Here is a 24474-nt window from a genome sequence, read left to right as displayed (position 1 = left end):
TGAGCTGTTTTGATATAGGATGCACAGTGTGTAGGAATCACATCATGGAGAATGGGATCTGCATCCCCTCGAGCATTTATCCTTTGTGTTACAGACAATCCATTTATTTTCTTTTAGTTATTTTCAAATGTACAATTAAATTATTGACTATAGTCACCCTGTTGTGCTGTCAATTGGTATGGAATGCCTTTTCTCATCTATCCCATGGAGAGTTTAGAATAGTTTTTGAAGAATATGAAAAAATATTGGACTTGATTTCAAAGACCCCTTCTATTGTCATGATTGTAGGGCCTCTCTAGTTGTCTTTTAACTCTAATGTGGATCACAGACACTTTTAGGAAAACCTGCCCTTGGCAGCTTACCCAGAGAAACCTATCTTTGCTTGGAGAGCAGTCCACGTCGTTCTGTTTGTACTAACCTAGATCCTAAACATTTGAAAGCTTCTGGCGTCTCATAGTGAAGTTCTGCAATGCCATGGCTGATCATGATTAGTATATGGAGATGTAAGAACTAGCAATAATATCATAGATTTAATTACCACGGTAAGTTCCCAGAGTGCTTTGTGCTTTCCCCTTTATGGCTGTTATTGCTCTTAACCATCCTCTAAGATTGATGGGACAGATATTAGTATGCCCATTTTATCGATGAGCAGCCTGTGGCTAAGAGAAGTTAAGTGGCTTCTCTAGCAGATTATGCCCTCAAATGTAGGTCTTCAGACTCCAAAGTCGGTGCTATTTAATTGCCCATAGTGCCCCATGGCTTCAGCCTTCTTAAAAGCCATCGTGGAGGAGTGAGCAGGTCCCTAGAAGCACTGCCTGGACTGTGAGTAGGAGGGGGCAGAAGTTGACTTAATAAAGGCATGGATTTCTAGCAATTAGGACATCCCAATAGTGGCATGAACTACTTTGAGAAGTAGAGAGTGCCCTGTCTTGAAATGGTCATGTGGAGGTCGGAGTGGGCTAAACTATATAGTATGCCATTTGGCTAGATGACCTTTCAGGTCCCTTACAATTCTGAGACTTTGTTTAAAAAAAAAAAAAAAATCTTCTGTCCATTTCCTCCTTCATAGTTTAGCCACATACATCAAATGCCCAAGTTTATGGTTCCTTTCCCAACTTTGCATCAGAAGCACCCATGGGGCTTTGTGAGAATGCATATGCCAGGCCTGCCCCAGCTCTCCTGTATCGGAATTCCATTGGTGGGGTGGCAGGGGAGGTGTGAGAGTATGTTTCAGAGTTCCACAAGGAATTCTAAGGTGTCAAATTGTGAACCACTCTTCTTGTGTAGCCCACTGACCACAAGGTACACATAGACCTCTTTTTAAACTTGATGGTATAATTCAGTAGCATCAAGGAATCATAGTTTCTCAGTCTGCAATGCCCTTGTTGGTATTAAAAGGCCATTTAATCAACTGTATTGGTTCTCTTGGCTGCAAGGGTACCATGGTCCCTGCTTGATAGATGGGTTTTGCCCATATCTTATAATCCCTCCCTGTTTCATGGCAGAGTAGGAGTTTGGTGCCAATCTAGAAAATGGGCAGGGGTCCTTTCATACCCTTCCTATTCTGGAAAAATCCAGCTTGAAGGGTTAGGACTGAGTGTGAAGGCCAGCCTCTGTAATCAGCAGGTTGGATACAGAAACTAGGGAGTGGCTCATTGCTATCCTTGTTACCTGCTTCTACCTACTGGTTTTCTTTGTACCAGTTAGAAACCTCCAGTGCACGAAGAATTAGTGGTTGCCGTTGACTGCTTTCTTGAGAACTTTTCTTGATCAAGTAGTGAGCTATATTTATGGCACTCCTCTGAGAGCATAATCTCTGAAGGATATGTCTGTATAAAATATACACCAGAGGATCATAAATTCTCCATCGTGTCTCCCCATGACGGGCCAACAAAAAAATTCACAATTGCTCCACCAGTATTTTTTTCTACTTTTCAATCAATAGGATGCTTTTTAAAGCTTACGTTTCTTGTCGGACACTTTATGTGACGAATGAGACAAAAGAAGAAAAAAGCCAAGATAAAATGACAGTATAGACACTCCTCAAATCCTATAATGAACTCCACAGGGCATCCAATTTTGATGTATTAGGATTTTTTTTTTTTTATAATGAGTACATTGTTGGAAATCACATTTTCTATCCGCAGGAGCTGGAGATGAAACCGAGCTGACATCTTACCTCTTTGTAGTTAATTAGCAAGAGAAAAGTAGCGCTTTGAATCTCGTATGGGAAAAGGGGAGGTATTATTCACCCACCCTCGCCCCTTTCTCCCTTCAAACACCTGGATCATTCTGTGTGCTCTTTGATTTGGTTGAACGGTTCAGATAAGTCTGGTTGGCAGGGAAAGGATGAGGGAGGTTGAAGAATGGTTATTACTTAATGAAAAAAAATTACTGTGTCTCCGTCTCCCCTCCATCTTGCTTATAGGATAAATAAATTAAGTTGAGTCTTTTTATTTTAAAGAGCAGTTTCTTGCCTGACTCGGACTCCAGGCAATTCCCACGGCACAAGGGTGGTTCGTTGTCACCATCGTTCCATTAGTCACGGTGGAGTCCACAGTGCTCAGCACCGTGCATGGAGCTTAGCAGGCATTTGGTCAGTATTTATTAATTAACAAATAAAACAGTGCTGGCCCGTACAGTAAAGTATTCTGGTTGCATTAGTTGTGTCTAATACCTTTCTCTGCATAGTAGCCACCTCTGCTTTAGGATTTGCAGTGAGGTTTCTGTAGAATTCGGTGGTTAGGGACAGAGGGTTGGAGCACAGTGTGCATGTGGGAGTCCATCTAGGGACTGGTCATTGGCAGGTAAATGGCACTGGGGTCCATACAGATGCCCCCTCCGGATGAAGGATACGTAAGTGGTGGGAAGATCCAGCACAAGGGCTCCTCCGGCCCATATGTCTTTATTAACTTCACTCACGTGCCCAGTCCCGGGACCTACAGAGGAGAGCCGCTGTTACTAAGCACACACTTGTAAGCACTGAGCACTCGTGTGTTGCACCGCATGGGACTGATCCCAAGTGGAGTAAGACGGGGCGGCAGGGCCGGGTGTGGAGGGAGCACCACTGTTTGCATCTCCTCTCTGTGCCATTGCTGAACGCTGCCTGCTCCCTTCACCATCGGTCCTCTTCTGAGCCACCCTGTGGGGTGCCCCAGGGGAGGTGACTCAGTGGAAGAGCCCTGCTCTGACAAAGTCAGTCTCACAGAATCGCACTGGCTGGGCTCTCTCCCTGCACAGTGCCTCTTCCTGGGGTCCCCAGCTCAGAGAAGCCTCTTGGAGGAAGCAAGACTCAAGGGGACCCTGAGAGCAGGCAGGGCTTGGACTGTGGGTAGCCTGGGGCACTGCAGGCTGGGGACAGCAGGAGCTGGGGCGACCCTGAGGGCAGAGAGGGCTTGACGGGCGAGCCCTAGAGGCTGGGGACAGCAGGAGCTGGTGGTGGGTGTGAGGGGTTAGCCTGGCCTGGGGAAGGTGGGGGAAACCAGGTTGCTGTCATACCAGTGATGGGGGGCCCTGGTGGCCAGCCAAGGGCTCCTGTAGGCCCCAGGGAAGGGGACAGAGATGACAGGTGTGGAGAAGCAGCAGGGAGGAGGGCTTGCTGGCCTCTGGCTAGGTTTGTCCCTCGTGAGCTCTGAGTCCCTCGTGAGTCTCAGTCCCTCATGAGCCTTGGCTTTCCTGTCAGTAAAGTGGACATAGGAGCATTCACCCCAGTGGCCAAGGGTGGCTGCAATGCTGACATGAGTCTGTGGATCTAGAAGTTTTGGGGGCACGGGACACTGTCTGAAGGCAGAGTCTGAGGTTCCTGTCCCGTAGCATAGGATTGCAGCAGGGGCGCGCCATCCCTATGCGGGCCAGCTCAGCAGCTCCCATGGTAGCCAGGTGCACGGGTAAGTTGTTGCGTGAGCCACTTTGTGGCTTTGCAGCAACAAAGATGAGCTGCTGCTTCCATTTGGATTCCTGCTCTTGCTTGGGATGCCCTCCCCGCCCCACGAGTCATCCACCGTGGCCACCTCCTCCGTGTGCATCTGACGTCCTGGTGTTCGTGTGACTGCTCAGGCGTGACTGCTTAGCGCCCACCAATGCTCTCCTCCAGGCGTCTGCATCTCTGAGCATCAGCCTGGGCTCCAGTCCAGCCTCCCCCACTTGATATTTGAATTATTTTGGACAAGCTTTTCTACTTCTCTGTGTCTCTGTTTCCGCCTCCAAAAATGGGAATATTACTAGTACGTGTTCAGGATTTTTACGAGGGTTAACTTCGTCCATACACGTCAAGAGCTTAGAACAATGTGTGATGTTTAGTGAGTGCTGTATGCTAGTGGATAGCTGACTATTACTAGGGAATCATCTACTGGACAGCGAAGAAAGGTCTGATGTGTCTCTCTTCCCCTGACTCCTCCTCAGCTGTACTGCAGGTCTCCATAAAGGGTTCATTTCCTGTTTCCTTCCTCCCCTCCTGTGTCCTCCCCTTCCCTCTCCTCCCTCCCTTTCCTTCCCCTTATTTCCTGCCCCTCTTCCTCGTTGCCGTCTGGGGCTACCATGTGTCTCCTGGTGACTGGGACACCAGCTGCTGGGACACAGGACAGCACAGGCTGAGAGCTGGCCACTCAAGGATCTGCAGGGCTGTAGACCAGTGGTTCACAACCCTTCCTTACCATTAAGAATCATCTAGGGCCAGACATGGTGGCTCATGCCTCTAATCCCAACACTTCAAGAGGCCGAGGTGGGAGGATCACCTGAAGTCAGGAGATTGAGACCAGCCTGGCCAACATGGTGAAACCCCATCTCTACTAAAAATACAAAAATTAGCCGGACATGGTGGCATGCATCTATAATCTTAGCTACTTAGGAGGCTGAGGCAGGAGAATTGCTTGAACCTGGGAGGCAGAGGTTTCAGTGAACCGAGATTGTAGTACTGCACTCCAGCCTGGGCAAAAGAGTGAGACTCCTCTATCTCTAAATAAATACATAAATAAAAACTTTTAAAAAAGAATCATTTTGGGAAACTTTTAGACATAGAGTCCCTGACCAAGGACATTGGGAACCAAGTCACAGTAGCAGTCAAATGATACTAGCAATGCTGCCATGAGGAAAGGTGATACTGGCCGAGTTACTCTGCCTGTGCTGGGCCAGACTGTTCAAATGCCTCCCGTGGAGTTTTGAGCTAATTGCCATGACAGTCCCCTGAGGTGGGTGCTATCAGTGTCCCCATTTTGCAGGTAAGGAAGTTAAAGCCCATAGAGGAAAGGGCTTTGCACACAGCTGCTAAGTGACCAGGATGCCAACTCAGGCACTCTGGCTCCCAAGCTGAGTTATTGAGCTCTCCACTCCATGCTCCTTTGGTCTGGGTGGTGCTCAGCCATCTGTCTAGACAGGCATCCTGCTGACTGCAATGTGGCAGTCTATGGCTAGTGGGGACGTGGGGGAACAGTGTGACCGACCTCCTTGCACAGGGCTCTCATTGCACCGTGGTCTAGAGCAGAGCCCAGTTCATATCGGAGGGGCACCCACTCGGCTGTGCTGTTTTCCGGGAACCAGGTGTTTGTCCTCCCCTAACCCTCCCCACAGCAGCACACAGAGTCCAGGAACCCTGAGCTATGGGACCGGGGCCGGGGAGGGCGGGGCGGGGGCTGTGTGCACAGGTCTTGCCTGTGGGCCTCAATTCTGTGCCTCTGGTATGAGAAAAACCTGGATTGAATAGAAAGACCTTCCCCCAAACTGGGAGGTTGCTGAGAGACCGAAAGAACGACTTGGACAAGGCCAGCTTGGTGATAGATGAGTTTATTAGGACTTACATGCCAGGCACTCCTGGATGGCAGGACAACTCTAGAGATACATGCTGCTACCATCTCCAAACTGCTTTTAAGCTAATTTCCTGGCTCTTTGCCTACTGTGTTTGGGCGATGAGACTGCTTGTCGTGCTACGTTCTCAGATACATTCCAGGGCATTGGGTTCTCAGGGACGTCTGCTCCTCAGCTGGGCACCATGGCCTCAGCTCCACCTGACTTCAAGGCTCAAGCAGTGGACACACACCTTTAAGGAACCTGCTGGGGGACCATCACACTGCACTGCCTCTCCCATTTCCTATTTCTTGTCCCCACCAAGCCTCCCCAGAAGGCACAGGCTCTGCTCTCATTCTTACTCCTTCCTTCTCACACAAAGAGCTGGGGATCTACACAGACCACGTGGGACTGGGCTGCTGGCCCAGTCACCCTTGGAGGCCCCCTTGTTTCATCTAGATGAGCCCTACCTGGGACCCCACGCAGGCCGAGCTGCTCTTGGTTCTGATGGGTCTGCTCGGCCTCCCTCCCAAATCTCTTGTACATGAGACCTGCCTCCCAACTTGGGGTGTCATTCTCAACTCCAGTCTGAGTTGCACATATGTTCATTCCATGATGCTGGCTGCCCGTCCCGGCCTGTGGTCACTTGGCACCCCCTGGAGAGGTGGCCTTGTACTCTGGATCCGCAGCCCAGGCAGCAGTGGGAGCCTCTCCTCTAGCTCAGCCCCAGTGCCTCTGCCCTCTCCCGGGTCTCATGGACTCTGGGACAAAGGTTCCTGTCAGAGGAAGTCGTTGTCAGGGTGCCATGGGAAACAGCCTCTCCAGAGAGGCAAGATTCCAGCCTCAGCTCCTGCTGCTGGAGCCCCACTTCCGGAGGTGTCTTTCTGCCTGGATTAAACACTTGCTCATTAAACCTGGCTTAATAAGAAATTAGAAAAGAAAAATAATTAGAAAAATTCTGATTCTAAACTGGGTAATTGCATTTGAGAAATGCGATTTTTCCCTTTTGCCACTTCATCAAAAGAATGAGAATCTGGGCCTTTCTGGGGTGTGGATGAAGGCTGAGCTGCCGTCTCCAACAGAGGAAGCTCAGTCCCCAGACCAGCAGTGTACACAACAAGGCTTCTAGAATGAGTGAATAAATTGGAGTTAGACATTTACAGAGATAACATTCAGTTTGATAAGAAGGAGGCCTCCTTAAATAATGTGTTTTCTCCTAGAGTTGAGTCCTAATGGGGGAGACATCCATTGTGAGGAAACACAAAAAGTTAATAACAATAACAATAGAAACCTCGTGTTTGTGTATGGAGAGCTTTACACTTCCCAGATATTTTCCCACAGATGACCTCATTTCATGTTTATTTTGTCACAGAGATATTTTATTCCCATCTAAAAAAGTAGGACACCCAGGATCACAGTCAAAAAGGTATTAAACTCTGTGTTGGAATGATGGTTTAAGCTACTTCTTGTGACTTCTATTCCAGTTTTTCCCCCATGTCATCACGGCTGATTAGAGAATAATTATGATAATTCAACTGAGAATTATAGAAGATGTAGAGACTTACGTCCCATGTGCCAGGCACTAATCCCCCAGTTTGCAGGTGAAGAAACTCTGCATAGAGTGGTTGGGTAGATAAAGGCCCCCTAGCATGGGTGTGGGTCCCGAGGAAAGGCATGGCTCATTTGCCAGGGAGCTGTGGTGTGGACCAGCTTTGCCTCCTCTCCCAGACACCACCAAGGTCATGCAGCTGCCCAGCAGCAGAGCCAGGAGGCCAGCCCCGACAATCTGCTCCTCACCACTACCTGCTGGCCGCATCTCACCACAGCTCGCTGCCTCTCTCTTCTCATCTACTGCGTGGGCCAGTTCCCTACTCTCTTGTTCTTGTCCCAGCAGCCCAACAGTAGCAAAATCTAAATACCCTACCCTGGAAGAATCAAAGGTGACGTTTTCTCCATGGACAGGAAGCTATGCAGGAGGACTGTAAACACTGACTTATCTTGGACTCTCTTTAAAGGCATCTGGTTCCATGGATGACTTAGCTTCCATGTAGCTAGATGGCCCCAGAATGCCTGATTTTCCTGGCCCCAGGTCATGCCCTTATGTCTCCTCTTGGATTGGATGCTTCATCTTGAAAGGAATGGCTGTCTTTAATCAACTCCTCTGCATTTGTTCATCTTCCTCTGGGGCTGCGGGGTAAGGCAGTAGAGGGAGATGCTTAGAGAGGACATCATCCTTTTCATTTTTTCTTTCAAAATATTTTTGAACAACAATGTTAAAGCCCCTGTAATGCTGCTGTGAATTGTTAACAAGCATGTTTGCACGTCACATCTATCATGCTATTTGCGCGATGCTATGTGAAGACACGGCTTGAAGTATTTTTAAGATCTGGCCTTTTATCTCTGGAAGCACAAGGAAGTATTTGCAGATTGGTCTCTGGAATGAAATTAGCCTAGCACGTTGGCTGGTTCCTGTAAAGTGTGGGTATTTCTGTAAGTGGTTCTGAGTCCCTTAATCCTTTTGATCATTTGCACTGTGTATTTTTACACAGGTTCTTTTACTTTGGAGAAATAAAGTAAAGAAACTTAAAGGTGAGTTTGGCAAGAGCATCACTGTGCTGTTTGTCAAGGCAAATGAATCTTGAATTTGAATGGTAGTAGTTTCTCTTAAACAACCAAGCTTTTTTAAACCTCTCCACAAATAATGTCAGTGGCAGATTATGTCTGAAAGTGTTTGCTGGCGAGTGGAAATCTTCCCTGACCCCATATTGCTGTCATGAAAGAAGAGCCTAATCCCATAAAATATTCTTGACAGCCTCGCGTCAATTACCACACAGCTGTGATTTCTCATCTGGGTCACAGCCTGTGTGACATTTGCCATCACTTAATGGCTTCAGGTTTCTCCATTCAGAAGCTCAGGTCACAGTAGGAGATTGAGCTTCATCTCTGGTTGAAACCTGGTTGGCTTATGACTGAATCCTCCTACCTCCTCACTGTTGTGTGAAAAAACTCATAGGGAGACCTTGATTTCCTCTTCTGTTTAATGGGGACCGTATCTCTCTTGTAAAATCATTGTGAGCAATGTTTGTATGTCTGTGTTCACAGCAGCATTATTTGCAGTGCAAAAAGGTAGAGGCAACCCACATGTTCATTGATGGATGAATGGATAAACAAACAAAATACACCCAATGGAATATTACTCAGCCCTAAAAAGGAAGAAAATTCAGACACATGCTACAGTATGGATGAACCTTGAACACATTATGCCAAGTTAAATAAGATATTCACAAAAAGACAAATGCTGTATGATTCCACTTATAGGAGGTCCCTAGGGAAGTCAAATCCATAGAGACAAGAAAGTAGAAAGGGGGTTGCCAGGGTCCAGGGAGAGGGGGAATGGGGAGTTAGTATTTAATGGGTAGAGAATACCAGTTTTGTGAAATGAAAAGAGTTCTGAAACTGGATGATAGTGATGATTGCACAACATTGTGAAAGTACTTAATCTGATGGTAAATTTTATGTTATGTTCATTTTATCAAAATGGGAAAAAATTATGAGCATTAAATGGCATCAAGTAGATAAGTGGCTACCATATCATTGTTGTTAGCTGAATAGTAAAGTAACAGCTTTCACTATGTGTACGACAGTAAAATATGTGGTATTTTAATGGTTCTGTGAAACTTCATCTTCTGAGTGTACCACATTTGTTTCCCTTTGTTTGGCTTGTGTATTTCTTATAGTATTCTACCATGGTAATAATGACAGTGAATTTTTTTTTGCATGTGTATATCTTTTCTATTATTTGAAGTTATACCTTTGAGATGGATTTCCTGGATCACTTAATCAAGGCAAATGAGCATCTCTGTGGCTCTTGCTACGTGTACCCATGGGATTTCAGAACAGATTTAGTGATTTTACCCTGTCACTAGCCAAGTAAGGGCACCATTTCATTGTATCCTCAACAGCACTAAGATGTTTCTAAGCAGTTTTATTAAATAAAATAAGAGCTAATATGTTAGTGTTTTAATATGCATTTATTTACTTTCATTTTGATCACTAAAAATGTTGACATTTTGCATGTCTCAATTTACATGTGTTTCTTCACATAGGAAGAAATAGCCTGTTTACATCTTTTGCTTATATTTCAGTGTGGTTTCAATGTTTCTCATGCCAAATATATCTATCATGTTGATAACATATTACCATTTTTAATATTCAGAGATTTTTAGTTCTTATATAGTTGAATCACTTATTTAAACATTTCAAATTACAAAATAATATGTTAAACTAGAACAAAAGTAGTTTTACCATCACATTATGATGCTTCCTGTATCTTTTCCTCAAACTCTCCACTGTCATTCTTTTCATATCTTTTAGCATAAAATCTGTTTAGATGCTGACTTGAATGACTACAGTATTTGAATTAAAATTATATGGACTAACCAATTAATAATAAAATATTAACATAGTAATTAATAGCCCAGTATAAAAGGACATGCCAATTAGAGCAAAGAAGAAATTAAAATTGCTAATAACCATGAAATTTATGTTTTACTTCACCAATAATATAAATTCATCCTAAATAAAACAATAGAATACTGTCTCTCAGCTATGAATTGCTAAGGATTAAAAATATTGTAATGGTGACTGAGACTGGCCTTCAAAAATGCTGCCAATGGAAAGAGAAAACTGGGTCAACTTTACTGAAAAGCAGTTTGGAACTAGGCATCAAGAAATTTAAAAATGTTTAGAAACATTGATTTAGAAATTCCATTTATATAACTAAGGCTTGAGGCAGCTTCAGAAGCATGGAAAAATATTTACATTTATGGATAAAAATATATTTCAGTCTGATTGCCTGATGACAAGGAGTGATTGAATAAGTAGCTGGACAACCATCTGATGGAGAGTTGTGTATTCATTATAGATGGTGTTTTCTAAAAGTTTTAATGACATGGGGAAATATTCCCGATATAATGGTAAGAGAGGAAAGCATGCTGTAATGAATGCAATGGAAGAAAGTGTGTGTGTGTGTGTGTACGCGCGCGTGCGTGCACACATCTGGTAGGCACCCAGGAAGAGATTCATAAAATTTATTGACATTGCTTATGTGGCAGGGGTATAGGTGATTTGTATTTTCCTTTATCTTTCTTTTTTTTTTTTTTTTTTTGAGACGGAGTCTCGCTGTGTCACCCAGGATGCCAGGATGGAGTGCAGTGGTATGGTCTCAGCTCACTGCAACCTCCACCTCCCAGGTTCAAGTGATTCTCCTGCCTCAGCCTCCTGAGTAGCTGGGATTACAGGCACCCACCACCACGCCTGGCTAATTTTTGTATTTTTAGTGGAGACGGGGTTTCACCATGTTGGCCAGGCTGGTCTTGAACTCCCAACCTCAAGTGATCCACCCGCCTTGGTCTCCCAAAGTGCTAGGATTACAGGCTTGAGCTACTGCACCTGGCCTGTATTTTCTTTTTTATACTTCCTCATATTTTCTAAGCTTCAATGTTATCTGCAAATATTGTTTCTACCATCAGAAGAAATTTAAATATTAATCAAAAGATCAAATTAAAGATAATGAATAGATTTCTTTTCTGGATTCATGTTCCAAATGTTCACCTTGCACTCTTTCCTTCGATGTATTGGTTAGAGCCCTGGACCAGAAGTCAGAAGGTATGTTTTCTTTTTTCAGGTTATGGCCCAGAAATTCACTAGCTGTGTGACCTTGGGCAAATCTAACTTATTTGTGTCATAGTTGTTCAGTTTGTACAATAAGGATTCCTACTTTCCCTACCTGCAGCATTGGACAGTTGTGAGAATTAAAGTGAGATGACTGATATATTGGAAGACACTTTTGCAGATTAAGGTGCCAGTTCAGGGGATTCCCAAAACCACTTGCATGTTTGATAATTTGCTAGAAGGACTCGCAGAACTCACTGAATGCTGTTATACTCATGGTTACAGTGTCTTACAGGGAAAGGTTGCAGCTCACAATTAGCTAAAGAAAGAGGCTGGGAGGGCTCCAAATGCCTCTGTTCTCTTCTCTCCTGAAGTCAGGATATGCTGACCTTCTGGTGTCTATGTGTAACAATATGCAGAATACCACCAACCAGAGAAGCTTGCCTGAGCTTCAATGTCCAGAGTTTTTATTGTGGCTCCATTGTGTAGGTGTGATTGATTGATTGATTGCCTATGTGGTTGAACTCAGTCCCCAGGTGTTCTGATACCATGTGATCCAAAGCCCCCATCCGAATTCACATGGTTGGTCTTTGTAGCATGGCCAACTCTCACCCTAAGACAATTGGATGTAGCTGGTTCCATCCTGAGGCCCAGTGTGCCCAGCATTGGATATGACACACATTATCTTCCAGAAGCTGAGGACAAAAGTCCAGACCTCTCTTTGGGCAAGGCCAAGTTTTTTTGTTTTTTGTTTTGTTTTGTTTTGTTTGAGATAGGGTTTTGCTGTTTTTGCCCGGGCTGGAGTGCAGTGCCGCGATTGCAGCTCACTGCAACTTCCTTCTCCCAGGTTCAAGCAATTGTTGTGCCTCAGCCTCCCGAGTAGCTGGGATTACAGGTGTCTGGCACCACACCCAGTTAATTTTTTGTTTAGTAGAGACAGGGTTTCACCAGATTGGCCAGGCTAGTCTCGAACTCCTGACCTCAGGTAATGCACCCTTCTCAGCCTCCCAAAGTTCTGGGATTACAGTGAACCACCGCGCCCGGCTGGCCAAATTCTTTACTACACATAAGGTGACTGTGATAAAAAAAAAATTTATATAGCCAAGTGATCTTAGTATGGAGGGATCTCTTATTTGCCATGCTCTAGGACTGCAAAATAAGGAAGGACATGAATTTCACAGGTACAAGCAGTACTGCAAATACCCACCCCTGATCCACCAAACCTTCAGGACCACCACTGAGAACAGGCCTACAGAGGATCCTGCAAAGAGACATATGCCACCGTCATTGTTTACCATGGATATGAATTAGGCTGAGAAAACACTTACCACCCTACTGGGTATTTAAATCTGACCCTTGTCCCGGTGTTAACAGCACAGTGAGTATGTCCCTCCGTTAACTTACTGATCTTATGTGAACGAGTGATCATCCTGTTTTTTACAGGTTTCTCTCCCTGGCACCATCTCACTGTGGTGCAGCTGAGCTCACTACATAAAGCATGGAGTGATGATAAAAATAAATTGGCTCTTTCCCTTTGCAGAGTTTCAAATCTTGAGCGCTATGTCAGGGTGGATCCGTAAGATTTCCCAAGAGTGAGCTTAGAAACCTGAAAACCAATGTTTGTTTTTTCATGAACTTAAAACAATTTATCAGAGCACAATGTAGAAGTCATCGCAGCAAGCTCACTAGAGGAGAACTGTCTGCTTTTATGGAAAAAGAACCAGTAACAGAGCCTTGAGAGAGACTGTTAGCTAAAGTTTAATCATGCTTCCATTCTTCCTTCAGAGGGTAGAGTTTCAGCTTTTGACTGCTGGTTTTTTGTGAACAAAAAACTTGCAATAAATTGATGTTGTCAGTAAATTTCAGTTGTACGTTTTGTTTCTTCCAAGAAAAAACTGGCCATGCAGAAGTCGTCCGAGTGGTGTACCAGCCAGAACACATCAGTTTTGAGGAACTGCTCAAGGTCTTCTGGGAGAATCACGACCCGACCCAAGGTAGAGTGATGAGTGAGCCAGTATTTAATTATCTTACTAATTACAGCTGGGATAATTAGTGTTTGAGCTGCATGGAAGAGATGAACCTTGAAATCACACAGGAGCTCAAGAATATGATTGCAGACATTTATTGACGGAGGAGAGGAGGGGCTGGGGAGAAAAAGGGTGAGAGAATAAAGGCACAGCCACATTCAACGCCCCTGCCCCCCTTACAGCTGTCAGGGGTGGGAAAATTCCCACAGAGGAAGATGCCAGACAATAGCGATCCGTTCACCTTTGATTATTGCATGATTCCTCCTTAATGCAGTCTTTTGTCTACAAAATTAAAGTGTCTTTCCAGCAGCTCCAAAGTTTCCTGATTTATGGTTTCTTTATTTCTCTGAGTTTAGCCTTTCTCGTCTTTTGACATTATCAGGTTTGATTTAAAAAAAAAAAAAAAGTCTGTGGTGATAAAGAACATACAGGTAAAATGCAGTATTCACTAGGTCCACAAATCTTGCTCATTTAAATATTTCATTTGTCCTCTTTAGAATTTGTTATGTGGAGATACTAATATATTTGGGCTATAAACAATGGTGGCTGGAAATTTTATTCAAATGCATACACAAGCAAAATATTCCATGTTGGCAAATATCATTGTAATATTCAATAATGAAGCAATTTCCAGGTCGCATCCCAGCAGGCTTATAGGCCCTGCTTTGCCAGTATGATGATCTGATATTATGCGGCTTATGAACTGAAAAGTCCTGTGCAATAGATGTGACTTTTCACAAACCCTCTTCATTTGGCAATCAGTCTATTTCACAAAAGTATTTTCCATTTGGTGTCAGATTTTTGTGTAGTGGATATGCATTGTTATTTCTTGATGAGTGAAGTTTTTCTCCAAATGTATATTGTGCTTCATGTTGGGCTCTTAATATGCCTGTAGCAGCACAGGTTGGTGGGTCCTGCGTGCTGGTTCTAAGAACCATCCCATTCCAGGGCGATTTGCCAGAGGACAAAAGTCAGAGATGAGGCAAGAGCAGCAAAGTGACAAGCTAGAGCAGGGTGAGGCAGGTTCGGGATCCAGGCAGATCTATCAGGGCAGGTGGAGGCCTAGAGGTCTGGGCCCAGGAAGGAGGCCAGGGGCAGGATTTCCATGACAACAAAGTCTAGTTTGACATGGGGGAATGGGTACCTGGTGGAAGAGGGATGAAGTATGGGGCAGAGTAGGGAAAGAACCAGTAGGACAAGAACACTCTAATCAGAAGTTTCACTTGTCACCCTAGCTTGGGATATGGGACATATCATGTGGGAAGGCAGGTCCATGGGCCTAGATTACTTTGGTTCTGCAGGAAGCTCTGCAGTGAGGATCATAAATCAGGGTGGTGACAGCCAGTCACTCGTTCTGGTAAGTCATCAGTCCAGATGGAGCAGACGTTCAGCCATTTGACTGTCAAAGTCAAGGGTCACAGGAAGATGATAAGACCTCCAAAATTATCAATAAAAACACGTATCAGAGGTCCAGGCAAGGGCTGAAGTCATGGAGGTGACAGGTCTAGTCACCTTTAACGTGGCCAACTGTAATGCCATGTCCTTATAGAATCTCCATAGGCTTAGGCCTGGCAGAATTGTAAAGAAGGCCAAGTCTGTTCTCAGCTTCTCTCTCCATACCTCTCTTAAATGCTTTCATTTAATCACATCTTCATTGATTAATTAGGTTGCTAATACCGGCCCCTGAATCTTGGGGGGAATACTACTGTGATGAGGGTTTGGGCTGGGAGGACTCACCTCTCTGTTTATCAGTTGCCCTTCCCTGGGCTCTGTGCTTGTAATGGTGGCATCTCTGGGATTAAAAAATATTTTCCAGATCTTCACATCATAGGTGGCAATATGAAGACCAAAATAAGGCAAGAGCATGATTAAGGTTGTAGCGTGACCCAGTCTCCTCCACTAAATTCAGAGAACCACTCAACAACCACCCCAGGGCAATCTTGACTGCCTCAGGACCCCTCCAATCTGTAGCCCCCATCCTTCTGTGGACCATCTCCTTCCGCAGGTCAGTGGCCTCCCCAGAGATAAGGAAGAGGTAAGGAAGGGCAGGGGATGTTGGTTAGTTAAGGGAAGGGGTAGAGATCCTCCATCAGGAACGTCTACTCCGCTGGCTTTGTTTTTCTTAATCTAGTTTGTTAGTTTCTATTACATGCAACAGTAGCAAAAATCCTTACTAATCTACCCATTCAATCCAAACAATCTTATGCTCATTATATTTGCCGGGTGCCCTTTCATTTTTTGTTTTTGTTTTTTATTATTATTTTTTTTGAGACTGAGTCTTACTCTGTTGCCTAAGCTGGAGTACAGTGGCGTGATCTCAGCTGACTGCAACCTCCACCTCCCAGGTTCCAGCAATTCCCCTGCCTCTGCCTCAGCCTCCCAAGTAGCTGGGATTACAGATGCATGCCACCTTGCCCGGCTAATTTTTCATATTTGTAATAGAGTTGAGGTTTCACCATGTTGGCCAGGCTGGTCTTGAACTCTTGATCCACCCTCCTTGGCCTTCCAAAGTGCTGGGATTACAGGCGTGAGCCACTGCGCCTAGCCACCAGGTGTGCTAAATCACTAAGGCATCTGGGATATGCAAGAGTATCCAGCCTCTTGGTTAATGCACATGGAAAATATATTCCTACAGGAAGAAAATAGTTAATTCCAATATGCTGAGATCAAGTGAGCTTGTAGATAAATGCACATAAAACCACAGACTAAATGTTAACATGAAATCATCAAAACACATATGTGTTAGCACTTGAACATTAAAAGTAAAAAACAAACAATAACAAATCCATACGTTCAGGATATCTCTGGTATCAATGGAGTTGATATTCCCGGGGAACCCTGCAGGCCCAGAACAATGACACATGTCAAGTGTCATTTTTTCCATGGTCAGAATTTGAAGCCTGCTCCTTGAGGGATGGGCCAGAGGCAGGGGAGAGCCAGGCTAAAAATGAACTTGGCTGTCACTGACTCACCACATCTGACCACAGCTGCTTAAATCTCTACTCGAGGTCACATGGCAACCTGTCACGTTTCACAGTAAAAGTTGATCTTGAAAAGAAAGCCACCACTGGAGAAGATGAGGGTGGTGAAGACATGTAAGAGTGACTGTTCTTACACAGAAAATGGACATTTTCAAAGAAAGCAGCGGGTTGGAATCGGCAGTGACTCTGATCTGTGAGGAGTCGCCCACTCCAGATTCTTTTCAGAAACAAAAGTGATTACTAAAACTACTTGAGCAATGCTCTTGCCTGTGCCAGAACTGCTGATCAACAAAAAGACAAAACTTGAGTAGAAGTTGAAAAGGCATTGACCTTTGATGTGAAGATGTGCCCAGGAAACATGATTCTCCACAGAAATATGACTCAAGAGAAATGTATTTTAATTAACATGTTGAAAGATTTTAGTACCTTTTTGTAAAGTCATTAAGGACTTGAAGGGGCCACTTAAATTTTTTAGTTACAATTTACTGCATTTTGTAGGAGAAGCAGTATCTACACTGATATTTGCAAATGTGGAGATTCTTGCTGATGTCAATGGTCTTCCTATAGTAGAAACAGCAAGAGTTTATCCCCTTTCAGTTAAATCAGATCTTCATGGCATAGGCTAAACAGAGAACATTCAGCATGTTCTCTCCTGCTTCAAGGTGCTGAAACAGCTTTCATAGTATCTGCCCTAATGGACTAGATGAAGTCCCCATAGGTTTTCTTCTTCTTCTTCTTTTTTTTTTTTTTTAGATGGAGTCTTGCTCTGTCGCCCAGGCTGGAGTGCCGTGGTGCAATCTTGGCTCACTGCAACCTCTGCCTCCTGAGTACCTGGGATTACAGGCGTGTGCCACCATGCCCAGCTAATTTTTGTATTTTCAGTAGAGATGGGGTTTCGCCATGTTGTCCAGGCTGGGCTCGAATTCCTGACCTCAAGTGATCCACCCACCTCGGCCTCCCAAAGTGCTGGGATTACAGGCCATGAGGCATGAACCACTGTGCCTAGCCTTCTGCCATTTTGGAGGGAGCAAAGCTGGTAAGTGAGAGATTGGAAGGCATAGGCTTTTTAAGGTATAGGTGAGGCCCGAGACCTGTTATTCCACATCCACTAGGCAGTGAGTCTGAAGAGGATGCCACTCCATGGGTTAACCTAAGGAGGAGTGGCAGACGTGCTAGCATCATTACTCATGTGGCCAGTAAGTGGAATAGTCTCTTCTTTTAATTTAGCACTTACTGCAGAACCTCTACTTTTGCTGAAACATTTGAATCCCACTGGTTAAGTCAGTAGGTTCTATTCTGGCCTTCTTTCTTACTCATGGGATGAAGATAGTTCCTTTAGGCTTCTGAGGATAGACTGGCAGGTGCGCATTCCTGGCCATGGGGTACCCAGACTCCCACTGTCTTCGGGCAACATGGTAGATGCCTGAGATTTAGGACCAGATTTTCTGGTCCCTGGTTGGCCCCTTCCGAACCCCATGACTTTGGCCAGGACACTTACCCAACCTGAACCTCCATTTTTCTCATCTACAGAAAAAGGAATAATAATGTCTATACTGCTGACTTAATGGGCTGATTTAGGAATTAAATAAAATAGTGTGAAAATAACATGAAAATGGTAAGGTGCATGCCAGCAAGGTATTGTTGTTATGTCTTTCTCAACACAATACAATTCCATCAGATTTTGAATTTACATTTACTCTTACATCTGTGTTGCCCTATGATTCTTTCTCTGGGAAAGTATTTACCCTCCATCTACTAAAGTGTGGGTTTTCTACCCACCGAGATTCTCGAGTCTCCTGCGTTGGATGGAAAGAGTTCATCATTGTTTATGTTGTCTTCGGGGACCTGCTGGTGCTGACAGTAGTGATGAGGCTGGTGGATCCTTGCTCAAAAGCCTCCTTAAGGTTGCTGACACAGTAATCTAAAGAACTGGATCAGGTTCCCAGCATTTCATGCCTGGTCTGTATCCTCCTAACTAGCATAGCCTGTGCATGAGTAACACAGTTCAGACCTCCTAGTCCTGCGTAGGATACAGAGCACAGACTGAGCGCCAAGGGCCAAGCCACAGGTGCACCAGGCAGACAGTCTTCAGTTTTGTGTGACTTCACCCACTAAATTTGATTTCTCAATTGCAACCCCTCTTGCTCTCCTCAGTCCTGGAGCAAGGGAGAGCAACGTTTACTAAGCACCTCTTAGGGGCCAGTGTTAACGATAAATGTTTTATAATCCGAATTTCATTTAATCCTGACCGTAACCCTGTGAAGTAAGGATCATTGTCCTTGCTTAGTAGAAGAGGAGCAATGAGGTTCCAGAAGACTCACAATCTTGCTTACTGTTGGTGGCAGTATTTGGATGCAGCTCCGTCTAAAGCTCAGGTCTATTTTCTTTTCGCTACACTAGAGGAATCCAAGCTTCCTGACTAGGAAGACCTCTTCTCAGGATGCACTTTTTTTTTGTTTTTTTGAGACATGGTCTTGCTCTGTCACCTAGACTGGAGTGCAATGGCACAATTGGCTTACTGCAACTTCTCCTTCCCAAGCTCAAGCCATTCTCCCACCTCAGCCTCCTGAATAGCTGGGACTACAGGTGCACACCACCACGCTCAACTTATTTTTGTATTTTTAGTAGAGATGAATTTTGCCATGTTGCCCAGGCTGGTCTCAAACTCCTGGGCTCAAGCGATCCACCTGCCTCAGCCTTCCAAAGTCCTGGGATGACAGATGTGGCCACTGCGCCCAGCTCGGATGCGCATTTTTATGGATCCTCCAATGATAACAATTGTGCTTTTAGTATATTTTAAAAAGCAAATATATTAAAATGCTACTTTGGATTTAATTATACTTTAAATTGCATACCTATTGCATACCTATTGTATTCACCCACTTTCATGTCATGTACTTCTGGAAAATGGAAATATTGCACACATAATGCATTCTCCAGGCTCTAGATCTTGCGTGCTGCACAGTTGGATGTGTGGACCTTTTATGGCAACTCCAAGCCTTCCTAAAGGACTGTGGTCTGGAAACTGCTCCCATGTACTCCTTGGGGAACAGTGGTCTTTGCAGAGGCCTCTGGCTGAGACTGCTGCTTGACCCCAATATCAGGGTTCCCCCTCCTGTGTAGTTTAAGAATTTTAGCTGGTGTGCAGCCACCCATAAAGACAAAAGCCCTCAGACTCCTTAGAGCTAAGTATGGCCACATGTCTAAATGCTGACTATGGGGGCCTGAGTAGAAGTGACGGCGTGCAGCTTCTGGGTTTGTGGCCTTAGAGGGAGGGGCGTTCTCTTCCACTTCCTCCCTTCCCACAAGTTAGTGTGGGGCTGAAGTGGTGGGCCATCATGAAGCCCAGGGATGGAGCCTGACCCTTGTCCTGCTAGAGCTGCAAGACAGAGGAGCCAGAGTCACCATCCCATGCTGGATCTTTAGGCAAGAACTCTTGTTTAAACTACTGCTATTTTGGTTCATTTTAGGCTTCTTTTTCTGCTTTTCTACAGCAGCTGAACCTATATCTTGACTAACACAGCTTTCAACTATAAGCTAGTGATGAACTCCCAGTCACCCCTCTGAAAGCCTTAATTACAATGTTCCCTTAATTAAAACATCTTTAATCAAACCTGTTGTTAAGAGGTATGGACCCTGGGGTCAGAGACGTCATGGCTGTGAACCAGGTCGGCCCGGCACTCGCTGTGCGGACCGGCCTCATTTCTCTCTGTATCCACCTGACCACCTAGGTCCTCCAGCAGTCTCCTCAGTGGCCTGTCTCATCCTTTCTCATTCCCTGCTCCATAATGCCCTGTTAAACACAAAACCAGGTGTGGCCCCCTCTGGCTTAAAGCATTTCGTTGGTTGCCCAGTTTCTTTGGGATGAGATCCAGACTCTTTACAGTGGCCAGTGTGGCCTGGGATTACCTGATTGGCAGTTGCCTTTCCAACTTTGGCTCATACCACAGTTCTCCCCAGACTCCGCCCCATCCATGCTCACTGCGCTTCAGTTACTGTGGCCTTCATCTGTTCCATTCGTAGAAGACTCGAGCTCTTTCTTGCCTTGCGCACTGCACCTACTGCTCAGCCTGTCCATAGCTCTTGGTCTGCCACCAACATCAAGCAAGATTGCAAGTCTTTGGAACCTCATTGCTTCTTTTCTGCTAAGCCAAGTCAGTAATCCCTACTTCATAGGGTTATAGTCAGGATTAAATACAATTAGGCTTATAAAACGTCTACCTCTAAGACTGGCCCCTAAGGGGTGCTTAGTAAATGTTGCTCTCCCTTGCTCCAGGATCGAGGAGAGCAAGAGCTATATGACCGGCTCCTTCTCCTTTAGGTCTCAGCTGAAGATGTCATCCTCAGAAAGGTCTTCCCTGCCCACCCTAATTAAAGGAGCACTCCTAGCCCTCACCCCCATGAACTTCTGTACCATCGTCCTCTCCTTCCTTCCTAACTCTCATCATGAGGTAGAATCATGTGTTTACTTGTGTATTGCTTATTCTCTGACTCCTCTAGAAGGTGGGCTTTGATTTAAATGTTTTCTCATTGAACTAGTAAGTGAACCTCTGTTTCTGCCTCTGTAATAATTTATGCCTTCTCAGTGTGGGGGCGCACACGGGAGTGGAGCCTGCTGTGCAGAGCGTGGTGCCTGGTGCGGAATAAGCGCTGGCTCTAATAGCTGTCGTGCTCATGCCGCCTGTGGAAGGGCCGCTTCCACCAGCTGCTGTTTGTTTGTCTTGTTCTTTCGTGAATCCCAGTATTTCTCTGCTTGTTCTCTATCATTTTTCCTCAGCTCATGTTCTGATTACCCCTGATGGCTTCCTATTCTTGGTTCACACCCTTTATCCTCAATCAGCTCCTCTTCACCCCTTTCCACCTGCAGCACAGCTCCCAGTTGTCCTCAGAAGGCTTGGTCTGGTTTGCCCCCGTGGGCTGCACCATCTATGCTGTTGCGTTTCCTGGGACCCCAGGGCCACACTTCCTGGCCTTACCATGAGCTGGGGATCCTGTGGGGCTCCTCAGCCTGTGCTGGGAACTAGAGAGCCTCCAAGGACTCTTCTCTACTTGGTGTCCTTGGGTCTCATGTGCTCCCCTGCCAGACGTGTGCAGTCACCATGAAGCCCTGCTCCAGGCAAGTTTTTTCCAGGTGGTCCCAGGGAATCGGGTGGGATAGATCCACTCCGTGTTCAGGAGGTTGGCTCCCGAGCCTCTTTCCAGGTGCGCTGTGGAGAAGCAGGTCCCTTGTGCTGTCTACTGGGAAACATTCATTGAAGGGAGACAAATCCTGTTCTCCTGTTCCCCATCCACTTGGCAATAAAATACTGTCGTTCGTATATTTAACTTGCCAGATTAATATCTGAACTTCCTTGTGCTGACCCTTTGAAGTTAGTTTTTTAAAATAAGTCACCAGTTTTGAAGGACTATCCTTTTTTAGACCATATACAAGGAATCTATCATCTGCAAATAATTAGACAGTGGGAATGATATTGTATTGCTAATGAGCAGATGTGCAGACTCGGAGTGGAGGAACAGCTGCACACATATAAAATGCAAAAGCCACCCAAACCCAGCATTATGAATTCTGAAAGGGATTTCATTCTTTTAAGAATTTCGGAAACAGAGAAAAATGAAACAAAGAATTTAACTGATATTTTTATTAATTGTTCTTCCAGTCACACTTTCCCTTGTGTCCCATTATCATGAGTGTTCATAGTATCTTTGCTGTTTGCAAAAGTGTTCTTTGCACTTTTAAATCCTGCTGTCGTATAATACTGTAAAGCTTATATTTAATATTTTTCCTTTGCCTTTATAGTGTTACAAGGGTTTGGTGGCTGCACGCTGAGTGACAGACTGTTACTGGTGGTCTCTCCTGGGCTGTGCACGATGCTAAGTGCTCATGTGTACGTGATCCCATTTGATCCTTAAAGCAACCTGTGAACCTTAGACCCATTTTATAGAGGAACAAATAGGCCCAGAGAGGCGAAGTGATTTGGCACAAGCCACTTACTACATTGCTTGACAGAGGTGGAATTTGGACTTAAGGGCCAAACTCAAAACCTGATGTTCTTTCTGTTGGGTGGCACATGGCCCCACAGTGCTACACAATTCTATCAGAAAGCAGAGAACATGGTCCACTACAGCTGGAAACAGCAGCACATTATCCAATGATTTTAAACTCTTTGTGATGTCCATTACAATTTTATAATCCTATTAAGGATTTGCAAGATGAAGAAATTCAAATAATCAGGCTTGTGAAAACTTTTAGCCAGCAAGAGTTTCACATATCTTAGATAGTAATGGTTAGGTCATTTAGAATTTGAATAAATTGCTGAAATGGTATGAAATCAATGAAAAGAAATGAAGTCAGAAGAATTACTAGACTTCACATAAAAGAGTACTGAATTAGGTCAGAGAAAAATCAGAGCTGATAACACTGGCAGGAACTAGGATTTCTAGGTTCCAGGAATGGCAGGCTGAGTTATTCAGACCAAATTGCCCACTGAAAGCAGCTCCACATGTTGAATAAAAAAAATATATATATGTAAAGCATCACATCAAAGAGCTGACAGAACTATGAGGAATTACCAGGTTAAAATGGAAGGCAACACAGGAACCCAGACAGGTAAGCAGAGGATTAGATACATCTTTATTCTGAGCAAACTTGTTAATCCCAGAAAATGTGAGCTTTGAGAGCCTTATTAAGGACACACAGGGAGTAGACATAGAGGGAGTGACCGACACAATTCCAGCACTTGACCCGGTGGATGTGATAAGATGCTGTTCCCCACATCAGGGTGGGGGGCGCCTGCTTCTCTGTCACACATGGAACATATTCGAGGCCATAAAAGGCTCAGTATGTTTCAGAGGGATTAAAATCATTTAGCTTTTGTTTCTCTTACCATAATGCAAGTATTGAGAAAATCCTCTTATGTTAGAAAATTTAAAAATTTTCTGGCCAGGTGTTATGGCTCACGTCTGTAATACCAGCATTTTGAGAGGCCAAGGAGGGAGGATCACTTGAATCCAGGAGTTCAGGACCAGTCTGGGTAACTTAGTGAGGTCTCCGTCTCTACAAAAAATTAAAAAAAAAAAAAACAAAAAAAACAAACTAGCTGGGCATGGTGGCACATCCCTGTAGTCCCAGCTACTCAGGAGACTGAGGTGGGAGGGTTGCTCGTGCCCAGGAGATTGAGGCTGCAGTGAGCCATGATTGCGCCACTGCACACCAGCCTGGGCAACAGAGCAAGACCTTGGCTGAAAAAATAAATTCTGAATATCCTATTTATCACAGATAAATCATGATGGAAATTGGAAAATACTTTGAATCAAATGATAATTAAAATACTATATGTTAAAATTGATAGGGCATAGGTAAAGCGTTCTCAGAGGGACATATAGAGCCTTAAATTCATATATTAGAAGAGAAGAAAAGCTGAGCCAGCATCCATCTCAAGAACTTAAGAAAATCAGCAACAAGTTCAACCCAAACAGTGTAAAATAAAGAAATAATGAGAGCAGAAAGAAATGAAATGGGAAGCAAACAAACATAAGATCAAAAAAGCCAAGAGTTGGTATTTCATGATGGCTACAAAATTAATAAAGCTCTAGGAAGTTGTTCAAGGAAAAAGTGAGAAGGCACAAATATACAACATTAGGAATAAAAAATTGGGATATCACTACAGATGTGGGAGATTTTACAGAAACCAGGAGGATATGATAAGCAACTTTATGTCAATAAATTTGAAAAGTTAGATACATTCTTTAAAAATATAGTTTAATAAAACTGAATAAAAAAACCACTGGCTTCATCGGTGAGTTCTTCCAACATTTAAGGAAGAAATAATTAGTTTTTCATAACGTTTTCAAGAGATTAGAGAGGGATGCAGTCCGTCTTACAATCCTTGCATAATCTTGATACCAAAACTTAACTATGTAAGAAAAGAAAAGTATATGACAATCTTACTTATGACTGTATTTGCAGAAATCCTATACAAAGTATTAGCAAACTGAATTTAATAGTATGTAAGAAA

At 44.4% G+C, this 24474-nt stretch overlaps 1 protein-coding gene across 35 annotated transcripts in view; it reads left to right on the top strand.

Moving 5' to 3' along the window:
* MSRA (methionine sulfoxide reductase A) overlaps nt 1-24474 on the top strand; it is a 413664-nt gene that overhangs the window by 226972 nt on the left and 162218 nt on the right. For 30 of the 35 annotated variants that reach the window (XR_012417021.1, XM_065518783.1, XM_065518790.2 and 27 more), the window contains one exon: nt 13341-13445. The exons of the other annotated variants lie outside the window; for them this stretch is intronic. Coding sequence is in view for 29 of the 30 variants with exons in the window: in XM_065518783.1 (XP_065374855.1) it covers nt 13341-13445 (105 nt within the window). In the remaining variant the exon portion in view is untranslated. The remainder of the gene's footprint in view (nt 1-13340; nt 13446-24474) is intronic. 35 annotated transcript variants of the gene reach the window in all.

This window comes from Macaca fascicularis, chromosome 8 (genome assembly GCF_037993035.2).
Source record: "Macaca fascicularis isolate 582-1 chromosome 8, T2T-MFA8v1.1".
In the NCBI taxonomy this organism is placed as follows: Eukaryota; Metazoa; Chordata; class Mammalia; order Primates; family Cercopithecidae; genus Macaca; species Macaca fascicularis.
The sequence above is the reverse complement of the archived record's forward strand: the minus strand, read 5'-3'. Positions and strand labels throughout refer to the sequence as shown.